The sequence below is a fragment of the Paramormyrops kingsleyae genome, chromosome 10 (genome assembly GCF_048594095.1).
Source record: "Paramormyrops kingsleyae isolate MSU_618 chromosome 10, PKINGS_0.4, whole genome shotgun sequence".
NCBI lineage: Eukaryota > Metazoa > Chordata > Actinopteri > Osteoglossiformes > Mormyridae > Paramormyrops > Paramormyrops kingsleyae.
The window spans coordinates 15,350,494-15,376,813 of NC_132806.1; the positions used below are offsets into that span (position 1 = coordinate 15,350,494).

The 26,320-nt window shown below is 42.9% G+C and overlaps 2 protein-coding genes across 7 annotated transcripts; one reads left to right on the top strand and one right to left on the bottom strand.

Moving 5' to 3' along the window:
• Window positions 1-5,691: 5,691 nt before the first annotated feature.
• Window positions 5,692-8,409, bottom strand: LOC111854504 (olfactory receptor 11A1). The gene is made up of 2 exons (XM_023832502.2): window positions 7,197-8,409; window positions 5,692-6,241 (listed from the first exon to the last, which is right to left on the bottom strand). The coding sequence occupies exons 1-2, from the start codon at window positions 8,120-8,122 to the stop codon at window positions 6,181-6,183; spliced, it is 987 nt and encodes a 328-aa protein (XP_023688270.1). The 5' UTR covers window positions 8,123-8,409; the 3' UTR covers window positions 5,692-6,180.
• Window positions 7,266-25,875, top strand: LOC111854505 (placenta-specific gene 8 protein-like). Of its 6 annotated transcripts, none has more exons than XM_023832504.2 (4): window positions 7,266-7,405; window positions 17,544-17,668; window positions 21,250-21,398; window positions 25,087-25,875. In XM_023832504.2, exons 2-4 carry the CDS (start codon window positions 17,572-17,574, stop codon window positions 25,219-25,221), a joined length of 381 nt encoding a protein of 126 aa, XP_023688272.1. In that variant the 5' UTR covers window positions 7,266-7,405; window positions 17,544-17,571; the 3' UTR covers window positions 25,222-25,875. The 6 variants fall into 6 exon arrangements, with proteins under 6 accessions (XP_023688272.1, XP_023688275.1, XP_023688273.1 ...); XM_023832507.2 differs by lacking the exon at window positions 7,266-7,405 and adding an exon at window positions 12,344-12,377; XM_023832505.2 differs by lacking the exon at window positions 7,266-7,405 and adding an exon at window positions 14,403-14,506.
• The last annotated feature ends 445 nt before the right edge of the window (window positions 25,876-26,320 follow it).

Genomic DNA, 26,320 nt, shown 5'->3' on the forward strand with positions numbered 1-26,320 from the left:
CTATTGATCCCAGGGAGATTTTTTTATGCATACAGCAGAGAGGCGTGTAGATAAAGTGCAAAGTGCATGCAAAGAAACATACAGCACAAGACAGTATAAAAATATAGGCGAGAAAACATTGTAGGCAAAGTACACAGTAGACATGCATAATATTCTGAAGTGAAGTTCTGTTTGCAGTATTATCTCTTAAAGATTGAGTCAATCTTTATCTCACAGCTGGAGAAAGTGTGACAGCAATTAATCAGCTAATATCAGAGACTTTCAGTGACTAAATATTTTGCTAGCGAGCAAATAAAAGTAGGTTCTGTGGGCAGATATGAGGACTGGCATTGAATTCTGCTGCCAGCCATCAAATTGTTTTTGTATTTGATATGTGCCAATTGTTATTTATTTGTTGATGTTGTGTTTGAGGACTAAGTGTTGTCTTAGTGATTAGCTTTGCTTTTTATGTTGACGGTGATATATTAGGTGAATTCAGTTGCTTCTGATTATGACCCTGTTGCCCTGTGTGACTGTAGGCACTGCTGCTGGTCTGCAGATGGAAGTGAAACCAGTCGTTGCAGCCACCGCTGAAGATGGCGTCTGACTGCGCCGTCAGTTTGTACATCATGTACACGCTGTCCCATCCAGGTGCGGCTGGCTCCGACACGCCATCTGTCTTGCACGCCTGCACTTTCCCTCACTCTCTGCACTCGTTTGCCAGCCTACACTGTTTTTCCCTCCCAGATAGAGACCATGTTTTTATAGACGTCTGTCTGTGCTTGTCACTTGGTGTGTCTTGATCCCTCGCGTTCAGCTGGTAGCACATGACTCTGTGTGTGGGGGGGCACTCTGTGACAGGAGCACCACGTAGCCATCCTTCTTTTCTTAGGGGCCCAAGCAGCGCAGCTGATAGATTGCTTTTGTTCTTGATTTTATTTTTCTTCCCAAAGTCATCCAACCCAGTGTTCCTGAACCTGGTCCTAAGGGCCCCCCAACAGTCAACGTTTTGGCTCCCTCTCAGCTCTCTGTCTGGGGGGGGGGGGTCCCTGAGGACTGGTTTGAGAAACACTGATCTAACCTCAGCCAAGTGGTCTGACTGGTGGTTTGTCTTTTCTCGCTCTAGGCTCCTTGCTTTGTCCATTGTCATCCCTCCATCCCACTCTCTGTTTCCCCCATCTCTCCTGCGGCTGCCATATTTCTTCGCCGCCCCATGATCTTAATGTTGTGAATTCAGCTGATTGAATGTTAGTTTTACTAGCCACTGGCTTTGTTAGAAGTTGTGTGGCTCCCGCTCCCATTACTGCTTACACTTGAACCTGGGTTCCCTTTGGAAGGTCAGCCTAGCTGCACTTATGCCCAACCGGCTCCTTGACAGGAAGTATGTTTGCAATGTGATATTTTCTTGACTTGTACGTTATTTTGGACAGAAGAGTGTGCTAAAAGTATGTGTCTTCCCACCAACGTCTGTTCATTCTTTCCTAGGGATCAGTTCCCTTCCTCTTTCTAAACTTACAACCCTCTTCCGTCTCATTCTTCCTTTTCTTTGGCACTTTAGAAGATCATGGAGGATGCCAAGGCCCTGCTGCCCATACAGTACCTGCCAGTCGGATCTATAAGACTCAGCAGGGCTTTTCCTGAGCATGTGTCTGAAGGATTCGGAACTTTAGTTTTACATTTAATAATGATAATTATTATTGATCCCCATGGGGAAATCATCTTTATGCCTCCCTCAACTTGCTCTTTGTAGAGTAAGCTGTCCGTGATGGGCAGCCACCTGTGGCAGTGCCCAAGGGGCTGGGGGTTAAGGGCCTTGCTCAAGGACCTGTAGACATGCTGAGGCTGCGTTTAAACTGGTGACCGTCTTCTGATTACAGGCACACAGGCTTAGCCCACTGAGCCACACACTGCCCCAAATTGTCCAAGTTGGGTATCCTTGACAGTTGGGATTAAGGGCCTTGTTCAAGGGCTTGATGGTGGCATCACTCTGAAATTTGAACTGACAACTTTCCAATTACAGGGAAACCACCCCCTCCCATATTACAGCATATTGGTAACCATACACTTCATTAGTTATTGAATAAAACAGGTTAAAACTAGGCTGTTAGCACTAACTTCACCGTTCAATTTTACTTGTTGACTCTGGTTAGGGTAACCAATTTAGTTGCAGGGGGAAAGACCCTTACATTGCTTTTGGCTATAACCATACACAAATAGATTGGGTTTAATGTGTGGGTGTTATCAGCTGACTTTCTCTCTTGTCACGTATGCCACGTTACCCATCTGACAGTAAACAAAACTGTTTAAATATGGCATTTTCCTGTGTGCTCACTACACAAATGAAAATGAAAGGCTCCCCAGGGGCCTCGAGTTGTTCACCCCCAAGTGTGTTTATCACATGATTTTTGTCATGCCCTGCATCCCTTCCCCCCTCGTTCACTCCTCACTCTAACGAGCCACACCAGTTACTTGTTTAATCCTGCCTCTCGTTACAGCCCTCGTGTGGATCACCCCAGCTGCCTCTCGTCTGCTCCCTCGTCAGTGATATATAAGGTGCCTCCCTGTCTCGAGCTCCCCAGTCCAATCATTGATGTTACTACCTGCATGTGCTCCCCAGTGTGTCCTGTGCCTAGTGTTCCTGCCTGATCCGCCCTACTCCGTTTTGACCTTTCGTGGTCTGTTTCCATTTCCCTGCCTGTATCGTACTTTTTCCTAATAAAGCCCCTTTTGGTCTTCCCCACGCCTGTCTTCAGCTCGGTCCTTGCCCTCGGTGTGACAATTTTCATAAGCTGGCTGCTCTGGCTTTTCATGCACTCCCGTTTGGTGTTTTGGAAACATTATCCCTATCCGGGTTGGTAAACACTGCTTTCCAGGTTTGGGGTTTCCTCTGGCTGCCTCCCTCATTACATCGCAATACAATACAATTACGATGACAATTAGGCTTGTCTGTGGTGTGTTCGATCTGTACATGTATGCGTCCTGTGATGCAATCCAGCCTTGTGCCATGTGTTGCATGGGGATAACTCCAGCATCCGCCCCCCTCCACTCACCCCCACTCCTCCAAACCTGACCAGCATAAGAAGCTGAAAGATGGATGGACAGTAGTGGTTTTGTCCCAAAAAATTTCATGCAAAATGCTTCAAGCAATTTCAAAGGCCAAAATAAAAGCGTCGCAACTCCAGGGTGCGATCAGTAACGCTTACTACTGTCATCCATGTTGCCTCTATTTCCTTCCTCAAAATCGCTATGGTGGTGTCTCAGTTATCAAGTTCCCAACACATTCATGTAGTTAATGTCCCAGATGGATACTGGTTCAGTGGCTAATGTATAACAGATTCTGCCCTGAGGGCAGATTAAATCATAGGACACAGATAGAGCAGAGGACCTTGGTTAATATTTGTCCTTTTTCAAAGGGACATTTATTTCGCTTCTGTTGCCGTTGACAGTGTGCAGGAATAAAGGTCTAATGTTGTGTGAAGGCGTTTGTACTCATTGTTACTCTGTAAATGGGGCAGAGGCGCTAGTAGAGCTCTGCAATTTTTGCATGTAGCCAACAGAGTGTTTAATAGTGTGGCGTTAATGAAATGACGGCTACTGAATATGTGGCTTTCGTTTCTTTTTTTCCTGTGCTGCTTGCAATCCCCCTTCCGCGTGACTTGTAGCTATTACTGGCATAGTACGCGGCATTAATTCTTCCTTCCGCTGCAAAGTGCACTGAGCTCGGCTGTGTTTACTGCTGCTGAAGCAGGAAGTGCGGGACTGTGGTTCATTCTGCAGCCCTCAGAATTTCCCTCTCGCTTGATGTGTAGAAAGAGCGCGCAGCAAAAAACAAAGTCAGCTGTCGGGTGGTGGGGCTGTTTCTAGATAAATTCACAGCAGCCAGCAAATCCCCCATCTGACTAAGGCCCATCCAAAGATTTGTGGACTTTTTTTTTTTTTGCTGCATTTGTGTTTGGTGGAACATGAATACCTTTTAACTGCAGAGACCAAATGAAATGTACCTTATTTCGAAAGATCTACCTCATTCAACAATGGGCAGTTATCTCTCCAGAAATACCGTGGTTTTTCCCATTCCCCTATTTTCCTGTTTCTCACTTTTCATTTCTGAAAAAATAAATGAAACGCATATTTTTATCGTCAACAATTTGAAGGTCAAATGTAGCACAATGCAGCAGGTGCACGCCGCCAAAAAATGAACAGCCATCTGGGCACCAACATCTGAAAGTTTTAATACATGCAAAATATGCAATGTGTTACAATCAAACTGAAATCAATGCAATTGTTGTTCAGAGAATGCCAGGTTCACGTGAATTTTTGGATGGTCTTGTTCTGAGATGTTGGGAACTTCCCACACGATGGTGCAAGTACAGTGCGTGTCACTAATGTGAGAACACAAAAGCACTTTATCTGCACTGCTCACATAGACTGGCATGAGGTGCCTTCAATACTCATCTCAAATTAAAGAACATAGGTTGTCGTCTCAGTGCACCTCACATTAAGGGAATTTCAGAGAGACTTCTGTGTCAATGTCACAATATGGGACACATACTGTGCCCAGCCGGGAAGCCCTATAATGTTCTTCCACCTTCATGTTGATTGTTCTAGGTAGGTAGTGACAGGGGCGGATTCTGCCTTTGGAGCTTCTGTATGTCACAGAGGAGTCCCCGCCGTCTGCTGTAGAGTGTCTGGATCTAACATCGTCTGACGGCACAAGGTACATCGCAGCCCAGAATCTCCAGGATCACATTTAGTTTGAACTAACTTGAACATGTCACTAGTTTTGTGAGGGTTTCATTTCTCATCTCTCCCCGCACATGTTACCCAGGCAAACTTCTTGTTTTTTGTTGCATTTCCTTAACTTCTTGTGCTTGTTTATAAAATGCTGTCCATCCGAGGATAAGCCACAGCAGACCTGGTGCAGGCTGGCTGCCTGCGGCAATCTTAGGGGTTTTACTGTTCCTGATTCAGCAAAATTCAGCCTCTGCTGTCTGTCCTATACACCAAAAAAAAAAACCTGGGGCAGCTTTTATGACCAATAAAAATGGTTATTTCTGTGAAAAACACACACATATGAAATCCATCCTTGATACTAATCATCCTTATTATTGTTATTTTTTCTCAATGGCCTCTTTTTTCCATTTAGTGTTTCCGTGAACCAGAGAATATTCCAGAATAATTTCAGATGTGGCACTCCACCTCACTCGCACATAGTCTGATCCACTCAAACTGTGTTTAAGGATGCTTGGCTACTGGAAAAGGGTAGGCATCATGGCCGACAGCGGAACCACGTCTGTCATCTGAAAAAGGGTGCTTGTGTAGTTCCTGGAGATGCGATGCCTGATATGAAAAGGTAAATCCGGTCGTGTGAAAGCATCCACAGATCATCTCAGAAACCAAGTAAAACGAAACATTTTCGATTATCGTAAGTCAGGTGATCTGCCACCATTAGTATGAATCCCCAGTAAGCAATCTGAGCGTTTTTTTTATAATTGTCATTATACAAGCACTTCTTTCTGTAATTACCTGAAATGGCAGCCACTATATCTTTTAAATATACCTGTCATAAATGACCATATTTAAACCAAGTATGATTGAGGATCTGAAATATCTGGTTACTTTCTACTCTTGCATTTTCACAGTGAAGCTGTACAGAGTCGTTTTGTGGGTGTAAAGTCTGATTCTCAAGCTGAAAAAGACAAAATGATGTATAACTAATTTATGAGACATTTTATTGTAATACTAAATACAAAAAATACTGCATAAATATGACACAGTGAATGTATTCCAACATATACAGACTTAAGTGTGTAGTTGTCCATAAATGCAGGAAAGATCTCAGGTTGACCTTGGAATAATACATAACATTTCACATATTTGAGTTTTGAGTTTGGCTGTCATCCAAAAACTGGCTACATCCAGTTATCCGTCCAACGAGGGGCCCTTCCGCGCAGCATAACTCCCCATGTACTCGAACGTAGAGAGAACTCCATGAACCGGTCCAGTGCCTGGTCACTGTTTCCTGGCTGGGTCATCTTGCCCGGGCCAGCGGGTCTCTAGGGCTAACAGCGGCCTCCTCAGCTTGGGACACATGCTCGCCCGGCGGTAAGGATCCGTACCCTCTGGTGTACATCTCGCTATCCTGGGATATGTTCATCACGCTGTGTTTTCTTTTCCCCATTTCCTCATGTGCCATCTTTCCAGTCATACAGGTGTTGCAGGAGGCGGTATTGAGATGAGAGTCTCCGAAGCAATGGCCTTTTCCCTGAAACAAAATCGAGCCTGTTAATGTTTACAAATACCTAATGTTTGCACTGGGCTCCCATGACCATCTCTGTGTACCCAACATGCCACTGCCTTCTGATCCATGTTTTACCGGGAAAGGTCTTTTCTAGTGCTTCCTGGTCTTATTTTAGTTTCCTGTTGGTTATTTACACAGCTATTGTGTCTATATGCATTGAGCCACCTGTGATCACAGGTTTCCCGCATTTTATGCTGCGACTTGACAAGTGCGCTGGATGCTCAGATGAAAATTCAATAAAGGCGGTGCTTCTGGAGAATGTACCAGAGTCATAAACGAAATTTCTGAAAATAACAAGTGACAAGGAACTAGAAATACAATGATGCAGAATGATAATCTGGTTTTTCCTAGATACTTTCGAACTTTGTTTTCATTCGAAAAGCATAAAGCGAGAAAAGTGAGTAAAAATTTGTACCTTTGCTTGTCACTGTATCCTCATCCCCGAGGTACAAACAACAATAATGTACCTCCAATGGTACAAAAAGGTTCCTCAGGGTCCTTTTCTGTACCTTAAAACATACAGTCACCTACAGCTAAGGGTACAATTGCCAGATCCTTGTCACTGTACAGCCCCAGTAACAAGCAAAAGTACAAATTCCTACCCTTTTTTTCTGAGAGTGTGGAATCAATTATCTTAAACTTAACAACTTACACATATTGTTGTGTATTCAATTTCATAATTTTTGTTTCCTTAAAACTTTGACCATGTTCTTTCCTTTCCTAAAGTGTTTGTTCTCCCAACTTACTCCCATTTTGCTTAACCACTGTACTCTAGCTTTGGGTTAAGCATTGGGGGGTTAAGGTGCCCACCCATTTAAGGGGGTTCAGGGGGTTGTATTGGCTGGTTGTGAATATTGGGGGGGGTTACATCCCCCCCTCACAATTTACGCCCATGCTCTCGTCTGTGTTAGACACTTACCTTGCTTGGGACTGCACCCTGACCTGCGTGGTCCGCACGGTCCATTCCACGAGGCTCTTTAAGTTGCACCACAGCTGAGGGAATCGCCGATGCATGTCCTCCAGCAGCTCATCGTTGCGCAACCCATACACAATGGGGGCGATGCACTGTGCCAGGCTACAGAAGGCGAAGATGACCACTCCATACAACTCTTTGTCCCGGCGTTCCAGGTATTTGTTCCTCTCCAGGCTGTGCAACAAGAAGTTCACAAAGTTTGGGAGTAGATAGACAGCGAGCTGGGTGCCGTGCAGGGCGATAGTTTTGCAGGCGACGCTGTTGCGCCGGTTCAGCACTCCCAGACGTCGGCTCTCTTGAAAAGTCCTGATATAGCTGAAGATGATCACAGCTAAGCAAGTAGTTATTAAAAGTATTTTGTGAATCTCGCCTTTCCTTAGATGCTCTCTGTCGCATCGAGCATAATCGATATCATCTAACTTAAAGAAAAGACTCAGGGGGATGATCAGCGCCAAACCCCAAGTCAGCAGTCCGGTGAGCCACGGCCACTGCCACGAGCATGTGGAACTGTATTTCAGCGGGAAACATACGGCGTAGTAGCGGTCCAGGGCCATGGCGGTAAGGGTGAGAAGGATGTTGGAAGCGCTGGAGATAAGAATTGTTATAACGGTCCTGCAGGCAGCGGCAGAGGTTTCTAACTGAAGGTAGATCTGCAGGTAGAAAGCAGAGCATACAGCAAAATAGACGAGCGCCGAAAATAAAAGGTGAAAGATGAGGACGAAGCGCGCGTGCCCCCGGAGTCGCTCCTCGCGCATTATAGTCCAGTTTATTATGACGTTGAAAAAAGCCATGATTATAAAACATACGCCCGATGCATACACGCGTATATCAGGATAATAATTGATTGTGTCATTTGTCGTATTTTTCTCCATGATCACACTTCTTTGCTGTAGTTTCAAGTACCCTGTAGTTTCAAATGCCGTCGCATTTCAAATTTTACATACTTAATTTCCACAAGATGTCCACAAAAATCTTCTTACATCGTAATACTCTTGTATTGTTCCGAGCTTCTTTGATCGCTGTTTAAAAATAATAGGCTTAGGTCATTTATATAATTATTACTCCTCGATGCGTTCTCTTCCTACACGTCTTTCTTTTTCATGTTAAACACTGTGCTGAGATCTTCCTCTCTGCTGTGAACGCTGCTCTATCGGAATGACTGACAACACCCGCCTTAAAAAAAAATCTGACGTCACCTACAGGGTCTAATATCTTACCGAAGTACAACATGCAAGAAAGCAGACCCATTAACTAGAAACTTAGTGCTACTTATTACTACTTATTACTGCCTATTAAGTTTGTTACTGGATTACTCTTCAACATTAAAAGTCACCCGGTGTATCAGAATAATATCTGTTTAATTTATTTATTGTAGTTACGTATTATGTACGTGGTTACAATACATTTTCATTTAGATATTAATATATAGACGTAAACACATGTATGTTTTAAACAACCATATTAGATAAATTAGAGTAACAATTTGTGCGTTTCGCTTTTAGGCCGTATATACCTTGAATGCATAGTTATAAAAACTTTCTTAAAATTGACAGTTATCAAAACTTTCTTAAAATTAAAGTATCAGCCTTTAAGTATATTTTCTTATATGAATGAAATTTATGTTTCTGCATTATATTTCTGAGAAAGCTGGAATTACCTTGATGATTATTTATATATCTAATTACTTTGATGTTTCTCTTGTTCACGGCACAATGTTACAGTATCTTGTCATTTGAAATTATGTTTGACCACAAAGCCACCATCCTAACTTCAATGTTACCATATTCTAATCCCAAACTAACTGTTAAGTATTGTCTTTTGCTGATCTGTAATGATTCATCATAACTATCTGTGCTTAAAATATAGAGCTTTAGAGGTGAAAGGTACTTTTTACTCAATTAGTCTGTCGGGCCACAAAGTATAGAAATTAGTGACAGGCAGTTCCTAAACTTTAGTCATTTCAACATGGAGCTAAAAGAATTGTTGAGTTCTTTTATTTCTCTTTTAATTGGATGTAAATTTCGAATAGTATAAGCCTTGTATATCTAGCATTGTGCTACAGATTTGCAGTTTTGCATTATGTTTCAAAGCATGTAGGTTCTGATGTGTCTGTAGCATAAACTAATAACTTTGAACACAATGATATGAGTCACATTATTGACATTAATACCCAAACCCACCACACATAATTCCCGCACATGGGGCAAAATTACCCCACGATGTCCTCCCCCGGGAACCCCCCTAGGTCCGGGCCCAGGAAAACTTCCCCAGTTGTCTCCCAGAGAAGACAGGCCTCTTAGGCTAGTGTCAGTCCGGAACCAGTTTAACGTACATTTTCATTGAAATTCGTTCTTTCGGCTGCAAGCGTGTTGGCCAATTGAAACATAAACATGATGTTTCCTCATGTAGAACCAACCAGTGATAAAGCATCTGGGTTATATTCCCAGACTGTTTATACAAAGGAAACAGTTTCAACTGCACATTTGCAAAAGCTCATGCCAATATTATAGTGACATAGTGGCAATAAGAGTAGAAGTCATACCCAAGTTTTTGTACAGCTCGACTATTTTTCCCCCATGAGTAATGAAAATATAGAATTAAGGAAGTGAATGAAAAGGCTGTTGACTACAAAGTTTGGTTGTGGAGACCTTGTGTAGTTGTTTTCGTGAAACAACAGGCCATTACGCAAACAGAAAAAAAAAAACATTTTTAATATAGTAATTTAATAGTGTGGAAATTATGGATATAATTTGAATAGAAAATTTAAAAATCGGTTTGTGGTGATTTTATTGTTTTCTTTAAAAGCTGGTGTATATTTTGCGCAGGTCACTGTCTTATTGGGCGCATTTCTTCTTCAAAGTGAAAATGTGTAACCAATCTTGGCCATGAGAAGGGATTTATTCATTAATGTAAAGCAGCGAATGGAAAAACAGATTATTAAGTGTGATTGTACTGACCCCTTATGTTCTTTTATGAAATCGCAGATAATAATTCCACTTGCTCAGTAGGTACCGCTGTTCGCTCTCATATCCGCGGTTAGAAGTTCGTTTCCCCTCCCTCCCCTACTCTGTATGTGCCGAATTTGTCTTGTTTTGTTGATTTCTTGAAGGTGTCTTCCTGTGGTTTACATTTAAAAGACTGACAAATTGTTTACCAAGGAATCGGGAAAACTGAACTTAATGATGCTGTGTTTCAATGAACAGAAAATTATAAAAATACTGAAACAATTGGTTTTGCACCCGAACAGCCTTGATTAAATTCCTGTGGGCACCACAGCCCCCAGAATTCTTTTAAGCCAGTTAAGGTGGTTCAGGCATCCATCTAGGATCTCAGTCGTTAAGGGAAGGCTGGTGGAGCACCGGTTTTATGTCAATGAGGAGCCCATACCAACAGTGTAAGAGAAGCCAGTAAAGAGTCTCGGACGTTGGTATGATGCAACCCTCAAGGACACTGAACAAGTGGACCACCTTAGGCAGGAAACCATACAGGTACTGGAGCGTATCAACAAGACTATGCTCCTAGGCAGAATGAAGTCTTGGTGCCTTCAATTTGGGCTGTTACCCCGCCTCATGTGGCCTCTGACGGTCTATGAGGTCCCAATCTCAAAGGTCGAGAACCTTGAGAGGGTGGTCAGCTCATTCGCCAAAAAATGGCTGGGGCTTCCGAGATGCTTCAGTAACATCGGGCTGTATGGAAAAGACGTGCTTGAACTTCCTGTGTCCAGCATCGCAGAGGAGTTCAAGCGTTCCAAAGTGAGGGTGGAGATGAGACCCACAGGATCCAGAGACCCCTGCGTGGCCCAAGCAGCTCCTACTCTTGCGACCGGAAAGAAGTGGACCCCAACTGCAGATATTCAGCCGGCAGAGTCAGACCTCAGACACAGAGACATCATTGGCCTTGTGCAACAGGAGAGAGGAGGCCTCAGCCTTGGGGAGAGCAAACCATCCTGGCATAAGGCAACTCCAGCTCAGCGCCGAGCTCTGGTCATTGAGGAGGTGTGTCGACAAGAGCAGGCAGTAAGATGTGCAAAGGCTGTCTCACAATCTAGGCAAGGGCAGTGGATGAGATGAGAGGAAGTCGAGAGGAGGAAATTCTCACGGAGGGAGTTGAGGGGCATGGAGGCATTTCACACCAGCTTCATTCTATGGGCCATATACGATACCCTGCCCTCCCCCTCTAACCTCAAACAATGGTACAGAGAAGACCCCACATGCCCCCTCTGTCTATTCCCTGCAAACCTCAAGCACATTCTGGTCAGCTGCAAAACAAGCCTGTCACAGGTTCGGTACCCATGGCGGCATAACCAAGTCCTGAAGTGCCTGGCAGCTGTTCACGAGACCAGGCGGACAAAGACCAATGCCATGCCTCCTCTATCATCCCATCCTGCACCTGCTAGTGCATTCGCCCAAGAAGGGGCAATGCCAGCCGTAGTCCCCACAACATCAGATATTGGCCAGCTCGGAGGGGCACGAGACTGGAAGTTGGGGGCTGATCTGAATCAAAGATATTGCTTCCCATCTGAGATTCCCACAACGAACCTCAGACCAGATCTTGTGCTCTGGTTCTCGACACACCGCTTTGTGTACATCATAGAGCTCACTGTTCCCTGGGAGGATGCTGTGGGGGAGGCCTACGCCGCAAGAGCCTAAAGTACAAGGAGCTAGTGGCAGACGCCGAACAGCGTGGTTGGAAAGGCAAGATTTGCCCAGTGGAAGTTGGCTGGAGAGGCTTCGTGGGGAAGTCAACCATCAGGCTACTTAAGAATCTTGGTATTCGAGGTCAAGCCCAACAACAGGGAAAAAGAAGTATTTCAGCGAGTGCGAAGTGGAGGTCATGTTAACAGAAATCGAGAAAAGAAAAGTGATATTATTAGGTGGTATAAGTGGCATCAGCAATAAACGAAAGTTTACGGAGTGGCACAGCGTGGCGGAGTCAGTTTTTGGTTCAGAAATTCGCACGGTGGCCGAAATTAAAAAGAAGTGGTAGGACATTAAAATCAACGGCGGGAAAAACGAGCGGCCGCTCACCTTAAGAGTCTTAACAGCACAGGCGGAGGTAGCGGAATTCCCGGTCTCACACCCTTTGAGCAACTAGTTGCTGCGATGATTGGGGACACACTTTTATCGGGTGAGGGGGACGCCGATGTCATCGCGGGTGATTTTTTCTCGTACCATACTTGTTTGAATTACTTGCATGTTTATGAAAAACGCGTAGGGCGCAGATGCGGTGTTACTTTCGTTTATTCTGTTTGTTTATTCTTACAGACAACAGTACAAGAGGTGCCCCCAATACATTAATAGAGTACATTAATAGAGTGAAAGTGCTTTCCATTTACGAAAGCAAATTCGTTCACTGAAGGTTATAGCAATGTGCGCGCAGTCGATAGCTTCGACTACGTTGGGAAAACCGGACATCGCTGCAAATTGCGCTTTAATATTTGCCTGTTCAACCACAGTGTAAGGAAATTTTATATATCTGGGTGACAAGCGAATTATGCCGTCCCATACAGCCGGCATGGCGCGACTCAGAATTGACTGAGAAATACCCGATAGGTCCGCAAGTTCTCGCTGAAAAGCACCTGTGGCTAAGAACCCGCGAGTGGACAGAACTTGTAAAGGAACAGGTAGCCTATAGCGTAATTCCTCATCGTCTGCTTTTGTAATACTGTAATGTTTAGCACACAGCTCCAAAAGGATTGCTCTTGGAAATCTTAATTGACTTAGAAGCCAGTCATCATCATCATTATAAGCTATGTCTTTCAATAACACAAGAGCTGCCATGGTAGTTGTAATAGTTCGGTCATTTTCTGCACCGTTTTATTGTTACAAATTGATAAAAAAAAAATCAGCTGCCGTACATTTGTGAACAACATACAATTAATGTCGGTGTATTTGATAAAGTCAGCGTCATGATTGTGAGTCTGACACAGTGAAACTGCAGTAGCACTCTTTTGCCAGTAGGTGCCTCCATTTTGCCAAATCGAGCAGAAACTTGCGTACGCCTTGTCTGGGGTTGCCGTGAGAATGTGCGTGGCGGTACGCCAAGTTTAGTTTTTATACATCTCGACCTGAGCGTGGAAACGGGCGTGCGCAACATTTTTGTGCGTAAGCACCGTTTATACATGAGGCCCCTGGTGACCGTGGAGACCATTTGAGTACAATGAACTCATTGTCATGTTCAAGGAACCAGTCTTAGATGATATGAGCTCTGTGACATTTAGTACAAAGGGTGCCCAAAGTGTGACAAGAAAATATCCCCCTATCTTCCATTGTCCTATTTTGGGGAGCCTGTGCCCACTGTAGCCTCAGTTTCCGGTTCTTAGCCAACAGGAGTGGCACCCGGTGTGGTCTGTCTGGCACCAACAACTAGGCCATGATCAAAGGCACTTAAATCACCTTTCTTCTTCATTCAGCTATTTGACGTGAACATTACCCAGAGCTCCTGACATGTATCTGCATGATTTTATACATTGTGCTGCTGACAAATGCTTGATTGATTAGAAATTTTCTTCAACGGGAAGTTAAATATGTGTATCTAATATAGTGGCCAATGAGTGTGTAATAGCTTATGTCCTTGGAACATCGTGGTACCACTCCTGAACTGTAGTTCAGTGTAATGAGATAATGAGAGGGTCGTTCTCTCAGAAGAAAAACCTGCTGTTTTTGAGGAACGAAGGAAGTAGAAATCTGCTTTATACCTTGACGTTTCGGTATATGACCATGCAGAGCAATTGTCAGACTATCCATTGGTCAGTTGCCCTGCCTGGAATCTGTTAAATTCATGGTGTGAGCTCAGCTGATGTGGGCGCCAGGTCAGGCCTGATGTCTTTGGCACCACAAGTAGTTTACATTTAGTGTATGCTGTTTTTGGTTTTTTGTGTATTTCTGTTACGTTTTACTCAAAATGAAAGTGAAATACATACCAGTTCCATAGAATAGAAATTGATACGGAGCCACTGAGATGATTTAATGCATTGCCTTGATGCATTTTGCCAGAACAAAAGACTAATGTCAGTTTTTGTATCTGAAGTGGGACTCATTTCCAATAACAGTGAGCTCTCCTATGACACAGAAGAGGGTCGTCTTGCCTCATGATGAGCCAGTAAACAACCTGGAACTCAATGTGCTCATGTCAATGCAAATGAGAATCGACTTTTGCCACCAGCCCCCTATTTGCCCTGAAAATTAACGGTTAGGCTATTTCTTCAAATTACTGTGCCCACCATCACCAAGAATTAGGGGATATTGATCAAGAAGGTAAGGTAGGTACCTATTTCTATATACAATATAGATATATAATAATTATAATAGTAGGACATAAATATAATGAAACTCATCGATATCACAATAGCACATTTTGCAGTATATTGTATAGTAAATCATTACCAGTTATTCTTGCATTTTGTTTTTTATTATGCCTATATTGGTATATTATGTCTATTATTTCTAAAATGTATTGTTCTGCCTCAAGCCACCAACTACCTGAATGTTCTACATATGAAAAAAAGCGTTTAGAGCAGGGATCTCCAACTCCGGTCCTGGAGAGCTACTATCCAGTGGGTTTTCTATCATACCCGGCTTCTGATGAGCCACACCTGTTCTCAGGTAAATACCAGGAGCAGGTGTGGCTCATCAGAAGCCAAGTAGGATAGAAAACCTACTGGATAGTAGCTGTCCAGGACCAGACTTGGAGACCCCTGGTTTAGAGTGTCGAGATCTGCTCTGTAGTGGAAGGCGCAAGTAGAAGAAATGCATTACCAACTCATTGCAAAGAAGACAAACAAATAAATAATAAAAAGAGTGTGAAATAAAATAAAGTTTTTGATTTTGTAAAAGCGCTATGTACTTACCGTTCACTATTTTCCTGGTGGTTTGTGTGGTTTATGGTGAAATGGTGTCAGATTTGTTTAAAGAGTAGTGGGTTTTTAATCCTTCTGGATTGTCAGCAATAAGTGATTTGCTGACTATACAGGCTGAGATAAAAGCATAATTAAAATATTTTGTCAGGACTGCAAAAACATCAAAGAGAGAAAGTTGCCTGAGTACTTGCCACATAATAACTGAGATGTTTATTTATACAAGACATAAATTTTTGTTATGTGCAAATAATAAACTCAAGCAAAACATCCAGAAACAAGATGACCTGAGAGGTATTTCCAGTGTGTCTAAACTATATTGACAAAAGTATTGAAAGAATGAAATAATGAAAGAATGGGTCGTTCCTGAGAGCTCAGTGAATTCAAGCATGGCACTGTCATATTATGTCACCTTTGCAATAAGACAGTTTGTGAAAATTATTCCTTTCTAGATATTCCATAATCAACTGTATGAGGTATTGTTGCAAAGTGGAAGCATTTAGTACAACAAAAACTCAGCTGCGAAGTGTCAGACCGTGTAAAGTAATAGAGCGAGTTGCAGAGTGCTGAGGTGCTCTGCTGATTCAATAACTGCAGAGTTCCAAACTTCTTCTGGCATTAAGCCCAGCAGAAAAACTGTGCGCTGAGAGCTTCATGTTATGAGCAGCTGCATGCAAGCCTCAGATCACCAAGCGCAATGCGAAGTGTCGGATGGAGTGGTGTAAACTGCACACTACCAATGGACTCTGGAGCAGTGTAAACGTGTTTTGTGGAGTGACAAATTCTCTGTCTGGCAGTCTGATGGACAAGTCTGGGTTTGGCTAATGCCAGGTGAAGGTTACCTGCCTGACTGCATTGTGTCAACTGTAAAGTTTCGTTGAGGAGGGATAATGGTATGGGATTATTTTTCAGGGGTTGGGCTGGGCCCCTTAGTTCCAGTAAAGGGAACTCTTAATGCTTCAACATGCCAAGACATTTCAGACAATTCTATGCTTCTGACTTTGAGGGAATAGTTTGGGGAAGGCCCTTTTCTGTTCCAGCATGATTGTGTCCCAGTGCACAAAGCAAGGTCCATAAAGGCATGGTTGGGTGAGTTTGGTGTGGTGGAACTTGACTGGTCCGCACAGAGCCCTGACCTCAACCCCATTGAACACCTTTGGGATGAACTAGAACAGAGATTGCGAGCCAGGCCTTCACATCCAACATCAGTGCCTGAACTCACAAATGTTCTTCTGTATGATGGGCAAAAGTTCTCATAGAAGAGTGGTCGCTGCTATAGTAGCAAAGGGGGGACCAACTCCATATTGATGCCTTCTTTTTCTTGTTCTTTTTTTCCCGGTTGCTCCCATTAGGGGTCGCCACAGCAGATCATCTGTTTCCATTTCTTCCTGTCCTCTAGATCTTCTACTTTCACACCTACCACCTGCATGTCCTCTCTCACCACATCCATAAACCTCCTCTTAGGCCTTCCTCTTTCACACCAAACACCTGCATGTCCTCTCTCAGCACGTCCATAAACCTCCTCTTAGGCCTTCCTCTTTTCCTCTTGCCTGTCAGCTCTATCCTCAGCATCCTTCTCCCCACATACCCTGCATCTCTCCTCTGTACATGTCCAAACCAACGCAATCTCTAGCTTTGTCTCCAAACCATCCAATCTGAGCTCTCCCTCTAAATTGCTCATTCCTAATCCTGTCCATCCTCGTCAGTCCCAAAGCAAATCTAAACATCTTTATCTCTGCCACATCTGGCTCTGCCTCCTGTGTTTTCATTAGTACCACCGTCTCCAACCCATTCAACATAGCTGGCCTCACCACCATCTTGTAAACCTTCCCTTTCACCCTGAAACTTGCTGTCACAAATCACTCCTACCACTCTTCTCCACCCTGCCTGCACTCTTTTCTTCACCTCTCTTCCACACTCCCCATTAGTCTGAACTGTTGACCCGAAATATTTAAACTCCTCCTCCTTTGCCAACTCTACTCCCTGATGGCTATGGATTTAGAACCGGATGTCATAAATGTTCCTGTAGCTGTAATGGCCAGGTGTCCCAGTACTTTTGTCCAAATAGTGCATAGTTCCCTTAGAATATGCAAAGTTTCCTTTAATGATGGGCCATTGATGAGTGCATTCCACTTGATGATTTAATGGGATTCATTTATTTATTGCATGATGTATATTTATACCACAGCGGATGTGGCTAGTTGAAGGAAATAGTCAGTCTCTGTCTTTACCAACCTGTTTCAGTTCAGGTAGTTTTGATCTACTGAAACGTAGCTGCCTGAACATCACAAAGCAAAGGGGGTGAGAGGCAAGTTTAGCACTGACAACTGGAATCGCTTTTCTCTTAAATTGATGGCTACATTATAAGCATATGCATATACATTCACTTCATTAATACTTCTTCTTCGTTAACCACTGCACTTAATTTCTTTTTTAAGCTTTCACAGTCTCCAGTGACCACCAACCATGGCAGTGATGCAGCAGATCACCACAGTCTCTACTGCACAGAGCTCCGGAGACTGGAGCACAGGGCTGTGCGACTGCTTCTCCGATATGGATACTTGTAAGTCTGGCACCGTGCAAGAACCCGTCGCATTCCCTGCGCACAAGAGCGCTGCTAAACATTTTTTTTCTTTGAACACCTTCAAATGAGTAGTCAAAGTGCGTATATATTCCTTATGGGAAATTCTATGTGTGGATATATGCTGTTGCTAAAATCTGTCCATTTGATCATCTCACTTGAAGACTTTTGGACACCCCACTTCAACCATTTGTATTAACGTATTTACACAACTGTATCTAGCCAATGATTTTGTTTAAAATGCACAGTGACAGATATGCAAACGGCCTCAAATGTTAAAATGAATTGTTTGTTTTAGGCTCTTTTGTGGTTAGACCATGATAATAGTGAAGCATCAGAGAGCTGGCGGTTATGTGCGATAGTGCCTCCCTCTGCGATGCCAGGAATGCCAGTTTCCAGCTGAGGTACTTCACAAAAACTGTACAATATGGCCTGAAATCATCTCAAAATTGGTTGATGTGTATTGGGTAGTTTAAAGAATCTGAACAGGATTTGCAGGTTTTTCAGTGGCTGTTAAAGTCCACATTTCCCGTAAGAATCTAACAAGGCTGTAGTTTTGCTTGCAGATTCCAACATTAATCCTCTTTGTGCTGAAAGGCGTCAATCTGCTTCTATCTGGTCCTGTCTTGGGGTACGTGTTCTGCTTTGCCTCATGTTAGGTCCATCTCCTTCAGCTCTTTCATCACAACTTGGCACCAGGTTGTTGTAGGCTGACTTTGTTTGGGCTTCCCAGGTGGCATCCATCGTGGAACAACCTTTGGTAGACAGTTCTGGTCCTTAGCCAAGCCATCTTAAGCGTCGGCACTTGATCTCCAGCACTACGCTTTGTGTTCTTGTAAAGGTCTTCATTAGAGATCTTCTCGGGCCAAAAGATATGACAGATCTTCTTGAGATATCCATTGTTGAAGGCATCGATCTTGTTCATATAACCCTTTACAACATGGCAGCATTCGGAGCCATACAGAAGAACAGGTTTGACACTGCTGTTGTAGAGTCTGACCTTTGTTCTTAGGCTGTGCTCTTTGGACTTCCAGATGGACTGAAGTCTTGCGAATGCACTATGTGCTGTTCTATGTCTTGCTCTGATGTCCATTGGTGCTGTATTGTCCTTATTAACAAGACTGCCAAGATATGTAAACTCCTCAACGTATTCAAGTGGAGCATCATTTACTGTAATAAGTGCACTAGGGTTGACATTTATGCACATCACTTGTGTTTTAGAGTCACCTGTTTGCTTGGCAAAGGGGTTCAGTCTGTCAGTCTTCTCCTACAAATGGGGTAATTTGGTGTAAGCTCTTTGGTGGTGTTTGGGGATGTGAAATATAGAAACATCAAGATGTTTCCTCTGTACCTTATGCTTGACTACTTTCCTCAGTTTCAACTTGATGGTTGTAGTAACAAGGTAGTGGTTAATGTAAACATTAGCTCCACGGCAAGCTCGAACATCAAGAAGGGACCTGTGCCACTTCCTGTTAATGAAGATGTGGTCGATCTGGTTGGTGGTGGAACCGTCGGGCAACTTACACGTTAGCTGATGGATGTTTTTGTGTAGGAAGATGGTTGCTGTCTATGCAAAAGTCAACTTGTTCGCCATTGTCATTCATGACACCACACCATAGCTCTCTCACAGTCGGTATCGTCAGCTCCGACGTTGGCATTCATGTAACCCATGATCAGTAGCTTATCTTGCATAAGTGTTATGTAAGTTTCTCTGGCTAAGGACGTCTGCCAAATGCTGTAAATGTAATATCATGTTGTGGGACTGCTCATCATAGTGCCTCATTCCAGTCATCCTTGTCCTCCTCATCTGCCTCATTTGTTGGTGCATAACATTGCAGGATGCAATATTTAGAGCTGAAGCATGCTCTGATTAGCTGGTCTCTCAATGCTTCCCATTCCAGTAAGCTGTTGACCTTCTCTTTGGAAAATATACGGGCCGCACCGCAGATGTCCTGGTTTTCTTGTCCAGAGTGCAGGATTACTGATCCATCACTGTTCGTTCATTATCTAGAGCCTGTCCATTGCCATTCACTAATCCCAAGAATGTCCAGCTTGCCCCGCTTCATGTCAGTGATGACCTGCGCTGTTTTGGATGTTTCAAACATGGTGCGGACATGTCATGTTCTTAGGGGGATATTAGTTTTGGGCCTGAATAGGTAATCTGTCATACCTATGATTCCTGTTGGGGGCATTCATCAGAAGTAGTCATACTGCCAGTTATTAGGCTCAAGTCCACTACAGGGTCCATAAATGTAGCATTTGTCATTGTTTCCATAACTTGATGGTAGTTTTTTGGGGTGGGGTCGTTGGTCCCATGCCTAACCCCCAACCTGGGGGAGCAGATGCTGAATTTCATCTGGTCTCTATACTGAAACCTGCCCATCTTGATTGAAGCTGCCAGGGGCAAAGTATCCACCAGCATAGCTCTCAGTGGTCATCAAGACCACCATGAGAAGGTACCAGCACAGGGGAAGTGCAGGTTCCAAACTGTGATCTTTTGTTTACTTGCTGAAAGTAAATGTCATTTTACTTCTGAATTTTGATCAAATTTACAGTAACGCTTTACATTAACTGCACCATCATAATATGTTTATAGCACATTCATAGAATATTCATAAGCAGCAAGTACAGCTTAACATCCTAACATACCTTAATAGCTTTAGTATACATTAATAACAAACATTATATACAATCGTGTATGTTATTAATACGATGTTTGTTATTAATTTATATGTTTGTCACAGACTGTGTCTATAGTCTCTCTGTTTACTTACCATATGGGCTGTGTTTGTCCACACACTGACCAGGAAGGAATCCACATTGTTCCACCTGAATCCTAGGCACACCTCTCTGTCAGTCCTGAGGTACTTAACCATCCTTCTATGAAACCTTGGAGATGTGTGTCAGCCATGTCACCTGAACAACATCCAGTGCTTTCAACATCTCTGGATGGATTTCATCTACCCCTGCAGCCTTTCCATCAGGGAAACCACTGACTCAACATATAGCAACATCTGCTGCAGTAATAAACTATTTTTGACATTGCCTCCTGGTGAGAGGGGGAGTCCCCTTAGCTGTCAGACTCAATGGCCCTGATCTCTCTGCATTTTGGGAAGTGTGACTTGATTTCATCTTGCACAGAAGCTTCAGCCAGATATTCGCTTCTTATCTTGATCATCTTAATCCATCTGCCCCCCTCCCTGCCCAATCCAACTCACCGTCGAGTGATAATGGGTTGATAGCTCTGCCCCTCTCTTCACTTGAGTGCCAGAAACATACAGCTCCTAGTCTAATGTCACAATGACATAGTTCATTACTGATTACTAATATGCCCGAACGTGTACCCACTCAACAGAGAACTACCTTTGGACAGAAGCTGAAATCTTCTCGTGTAAAATCTGAGGATGTCAGAGTTATATATTTTATTTGTTTTTAGTTCATGATGTGGGTTAGCATGTTTACTTGATTATAGTTTTAAACTTATGTCTGCACAAGGAGACCAGCGTACTACCGTCAGTGTTTATCACACTTGCAGTTTACCATGCGTTTCTTTTCTTTCACAGGTTGCTGTGGAACTTGGTGCTTTCCTTGCATGCAGTGTCAAACAGTCTCTCAGTACGGCTGGTGCTGTCTTTACCCAGTACTGGATTCAGAGTGCATGGTGGTGTCCTGCCTTTTCCGCCAGTCAATGAGGGATCGCTATGGCATCCAGGTAAGGGTGAGGGGTTGCGCTGAAGGAATAATTCCCGGCAGATGGACCAAGTTGTCTCTAGGTTCTTCAGAAAGTGGGTGTAGGTACTGAAATATCCATCCATCTCCCATACCCACTTATCCAGGACAGGGTCTGACTACCTTCAGAATTCTTTATTGTCATTGCACAATGTACATACAATGAAATACTGTTTAGTTCACCTAATAATGGCAGCATCAGTAAACAACAACAAAGACACATGTCAAAGGACATTTACAGAAAAAATAAACCATAAATAATTAACTCAAGCCTGGGATCTTTGGTAATAAGGTGGCGTTGTATGGATATAAAGTGGCAACTCTGTAAATAACAGTCCAAGGTGGCAGCATTAGTCTTGGAGTTTGGCCCCAGCTCTTCAGCAGAAATCTGTTCTTCATCCTCGGAGTTGGTATCTGTATGGCGCTGTAGGGTTTGCCAGATGGTAGGGAGGCAAATAGGTGACATCCAGGGTGAGTGGGACCTGGGATGAAGCCTTGGGTCCTCCAGTGGAGTCCGCCGAGGTAGAGCTCCCTCTAGGGCGAGCCTAGGAAGCACAGAGCAGAGGACAGCTGGAACAGGATGCCAGACCATTGCAGGGCGACCACATCCATCCATCCATTTTCTGTACCTGCTTATCCTATTCAGGGTCACCCTGCGATGAAGAGTGGTCATCCCTACCATGACGATTTTGTGCTAGTAGAGAGTTTAGCATATTGCGCAGGGTGTGCAATTCTCATGTGTGTAAGCATAGTTGTTGTATCGATTCCTTTTTTTTACACAGATGACACTATTAGTTTGAGCTGACTCACCTTTTTTAATTTAAAACCAAAATACAGTAGAAACCACTTATAGTGATCATGCCTGTCTGGGTGAAATTGATCACTATAACTGGATGCCCATTACAACAGGTTTTTTCCTTCATATCTCAGGCAGATACCCAAATAATTGACATATTCATGTATTAAAAATACAAATAAGGTAATAAAATAAACAGCATCACTATTTACTTAATTTTACTGATGATTTCAAAATACAGTATAGCTGTTTCAAACATTTTACAAGTTACAGTACAAATTAAATTACTGTCACGGACCCAGGGCATGATGCAGGCATAAAAAGGTGACAATCCACTTGCAGCTCAGAGACAAACAAGGGTTTATTGATTTAAACAAAGAACTCTGGAAAAAGAAAAACCTCAAAATAAACTGTTAAAAAGAAAAGGGATCAAAAGAGAAGTACGAAAATAAACAGAGACAAACAAACTATAGAAACCATAACTAAACACAACCAAGTAGCAGGACTAGGAAAACCAAGCAACGCAACATTAGCACAGAAACCTAAAACAATGACTCACTAGAAAAGAAAGCAGAACAGGCACTTAAATACACAGAAAAATGGGGCAAACAAGGAACAGGTGTAAGACAATCAATTAACCAATCAACAAACACTGGCACAAGGAAACAGGTGGAACTAATATCTAAGGGGCATAGAAACTAGAGAGCTGTGCAAATACAAAAAACTAGGAAACAGTAATTGGGAATTAAACACTAAGAATAAAACACAAGGATAATCAAACAGAACCAGAAAAGGAACAGAACATAAGCACTACCTAGGGCAGGGGTGCCCAACTCCAGTCCTGGAGAGCCTGAGCCCTGCACATTTTTGGGTTTCCCCTCATTTAACACACCTGATTCAACTCCTTGTGCTAATTACCACACAGCTCTTGAGCTGAATCATTTATGGTGGAACAGGGAAAGAACTAAGCTACACAGGGCTCCGGCCCCCCAGGACTGGAGTTGGGAACCCTTGACCTAGGACAAGAAAACTAATATGGAAAATAAACACTGAAAAACAAAATTCAAGAAATAAAAATAAACAGATGAAGCTGGCCTAAAGCCAGCCTCAAACCCCAACCAGTATGACTCAGTGCGAGCCACACACTCAGCCCACTGAGCTATATGGCAGTTTGGAAAACCAAAGTAAGCGAGTAAAAAAAATAATTACCATGTTTTAGTTTTTTTCTATGTGTTGTTATATTTAAAAGGACTCAAGATGAACACTGTAAGTGGGCTACTTACTATAAGCAAATTACACCATGTAACACAGTTTTTGTGTCTGTGAAATAACTATTAGTTCCTGTTAGCTTATATATCCAAATGATAGAAAATAACTTTAATTTCAAAATAACTTTGATTTTGTGGTCAGGACATCAATAGTTCAGAACACGCATTAGATAACATTAACAGCCTTTGCAAGACTTCAAATTTTTTTTACAAAATCTTCTGACTTGTGTCCATATAGTCCAATTAAACTTAAAAATTACATGTCCTTTTAGACTGATGATTGTAAACTAAGTTCCTGTCACGAACAAGACCCCAGATGTAGTCCCCCATCATATTCTCGTTGTATTGTCCTTGGTATCGACGCTCAAATTCCTTGAGATCTTGGTGGAATCTTTCTCCTTGTTCCTCTGAGTACGCTCCCATGTTCTCCTTAAAATGTTGTAGATGAGCATCCAGGATGTGCACCTTTATCGACATCCTACACCCCATAGCCTGATAGTTCCTTACTAGTGTCTCTACCACATCCACATAATTCTCGGCCTTATGATTTCCGAGGAATTCCCGTACTACTGCGATGAAGCTACTCCAAGCTGCCTTTTGGACCTGTGGTCCAACAAAGATACCAGCTTTTTCTTTAGCCTCAGACAGCTTGGGAAAGAATTCTTCTAGGTAGCCATGTCAACGACATCTAGCGATATTTCCGACTGATGTTACAGCAATTACATTGCTGTATGTTTAGACTTTATATATACAATAGCTTGGCACCATAACTTACTGCCATTGAACGACAGAATTATTAGCAGTGACTCAAACCAGGTTTTGCTGCAGTGATGCTATACTTATGGCCATGACTGCATACAAAATGTTGGACAGAAGTGACAAAACCAATGTTTTGACTCAATGGATGATTATTACTAGCTGCTTTTGGCCCAAGCAACACAAAAATAACATTGTCTTGCCAGGAACAAAACAAATTTTTTTTTTTGTTGCCTTGTGTTATTTATAAAGTATTTGTACAGGAATGATTCTGTCTCAAGCATTTTGATCAATGAAAGCAGCTGATCACTATAACCGTGATCACTATAAGTGGGTTTCACTGTATTGCTAAACATTTTTTAATTGCATTTTTAGGTGCAACAAGGTCAGTAAAGCAACGAACCTACAAGCATGTTTGACATCATCTCCGGAATCTCACCTTTTTGGTGGAGTGTGCTTATCCCAGAACAAAAACAAGGATTTTTCATGTTTGTTTTTTAATCCAATATCAACCTTTGACAAGGTGAACACAGCACTAGTTGTAACTAACTAGGGCTGTCGCTATCGATTATATTAATAATCGATTAATCTACCAATTAATCTGACGATTCATCAAGTAATCGTGACAGCTCTGTAACTAACAATGAAAACTCTTTCATACACATTGGTGCTGCTTACCAAGATGAGGTCTATGGTCACTTTTTATATATATTGATTAACCCAACAGGAAACCTGATTTTCTTCCGGCTTCCTGTAGCTGATTGGATGGATCATTTACTTGGGTTAGGTAAAGGGTTTGCTGGCTTTGAAGGTGGTCTGGTGAACCTAATGGTGCTTCTTCATCCCCTCAGGGCTCATTCTTCAGCGACTGCTGCACGCTCTGCTTCTGCTATCACTGCGCGTGGTGCCAGATGACCCGGGAGGTGAAGAGACAGGCCCAAAGAGGAGGGACCACCACTGTCATCGCCCAGCAGGTCGTGTCATAGAGGGCAGGACCCAGATTGCCCTGTTCCCACACAAGTGGTGCTTTGTAAGGGAGCAGAATTCCATAAAGCCAAAGTAGAACCCATGCAAATGTAAACAGGTTTCTCACTCATATATTAATGAGCTTTTTATTAAAATAATATCTTAACCTTAGAAGTGTAGATTCCTCATTTTCATCTGGATATTTTATATTTCTTTTTTACATTACATGGGCAGACTGAACAGTTCGCTCCTAAGCAGTCATTCCTAGCTATATTTTTCATTCCTTTGTCCATTAAAAACATGCAACAGTCAGGCTGTTTTGCCCATCGATGTTTATTCCAGCTGCATTCATCACTCTCTATCTCTTGCCCATCATTACTCGACTTGGGGAGCACTGAAACCGTCACACACACACACACACACACACACGCACACACACACACACACACACACACACACGGGCAGAAATAACATTAGATCTATGCATAGATGCTTAGAAAGATCAGGAAGTTGAACAATTAGTCCACTGACACACACACATGCAACCTGAGATCTCAATCCTTCAAGGTCCCTGCCATTTATATTCTGTTTTCACAGTTCTTACCACCAATACTGTTTTAGTTTTGTTTAGTTTTTTTTGTGCAACTTATGCAACAATAAAGCCCATTAAGGATGTTTGAGTTCTGTGAATCATTAGCCACCTCCTGTAGCATTTCCAGGCAGCAAACTGCAGCCCTTGCTTCCTTAGAACCTCAACACACAGTAGCTTGGAGCACACAGGACACACAACTGAGTGACACATGACTGAACTCCCTGCACATGTAAAACACAGTGATGTGGGGACCTGCCTTGGGGACCTCCTGTGATGGCATGGGTGGAACCAGATGGAATTCACACCAAGAAGGAACTGAAACCCACCGATTTTTACAATTGTGCCTCACAGGTACGACTGTGTCTCACAGGTATGTGTGTGCGTGATTAAATCAAGCAGAGGAAATGTGCTGGTGAGAGGCAAATACATTTTTCTTTCTCTTTGTCCACATGGTTTTAGTAATGCCACAGTTCATTTAGAAACTGATAAAAACACATAGTGTGATTTTGTGTGACTGTAGTGTGACT

What these genes read in the sequence shown, in the direction of transcription:
- LOC111854504 (XM_023832502.2), bottom strand. Translation starts at nt 8,122, where the DNA reads ATGGAGAAAAATACGACAAATGACACAATCAATTATTATCCTGATATA. An exon ending in AGGGTGCAGTCCCAAGCAAG is followed by an intron (nt 6,242 to 7,196) that starts GTAAGTGTCTAA and finishes ATTTTGTTTCAG; the next exon opens with GGAAAAGGCCATTGCTTCGG.
- LOC111854505 (XM_023832504.2), top strand. Translation starts at nt 17,572, where the DNA reads ATGGCAGTGATGCAGCAGATCACCACAGTCTCTACTGCACAGAGCTCC. An exon ending in CTTCTCCGATATGGATACTT is followed by an intron (nt 17,669 to 21,249) that starts GTAAGTCTGGCA and finishes TTTCTTTCACAG; the next exon opens with GTTGCTGTGGAACTTGGTGC. An exon ending in GGGATCGCTATGGCATCCAG is followed by an intron (nt 21,399 to 25,086) that starts GTAAGGGTGAGG and finishes TCATCCCCTCAG; the next exon opens with GGCTCATTCTTCAGCGACTG.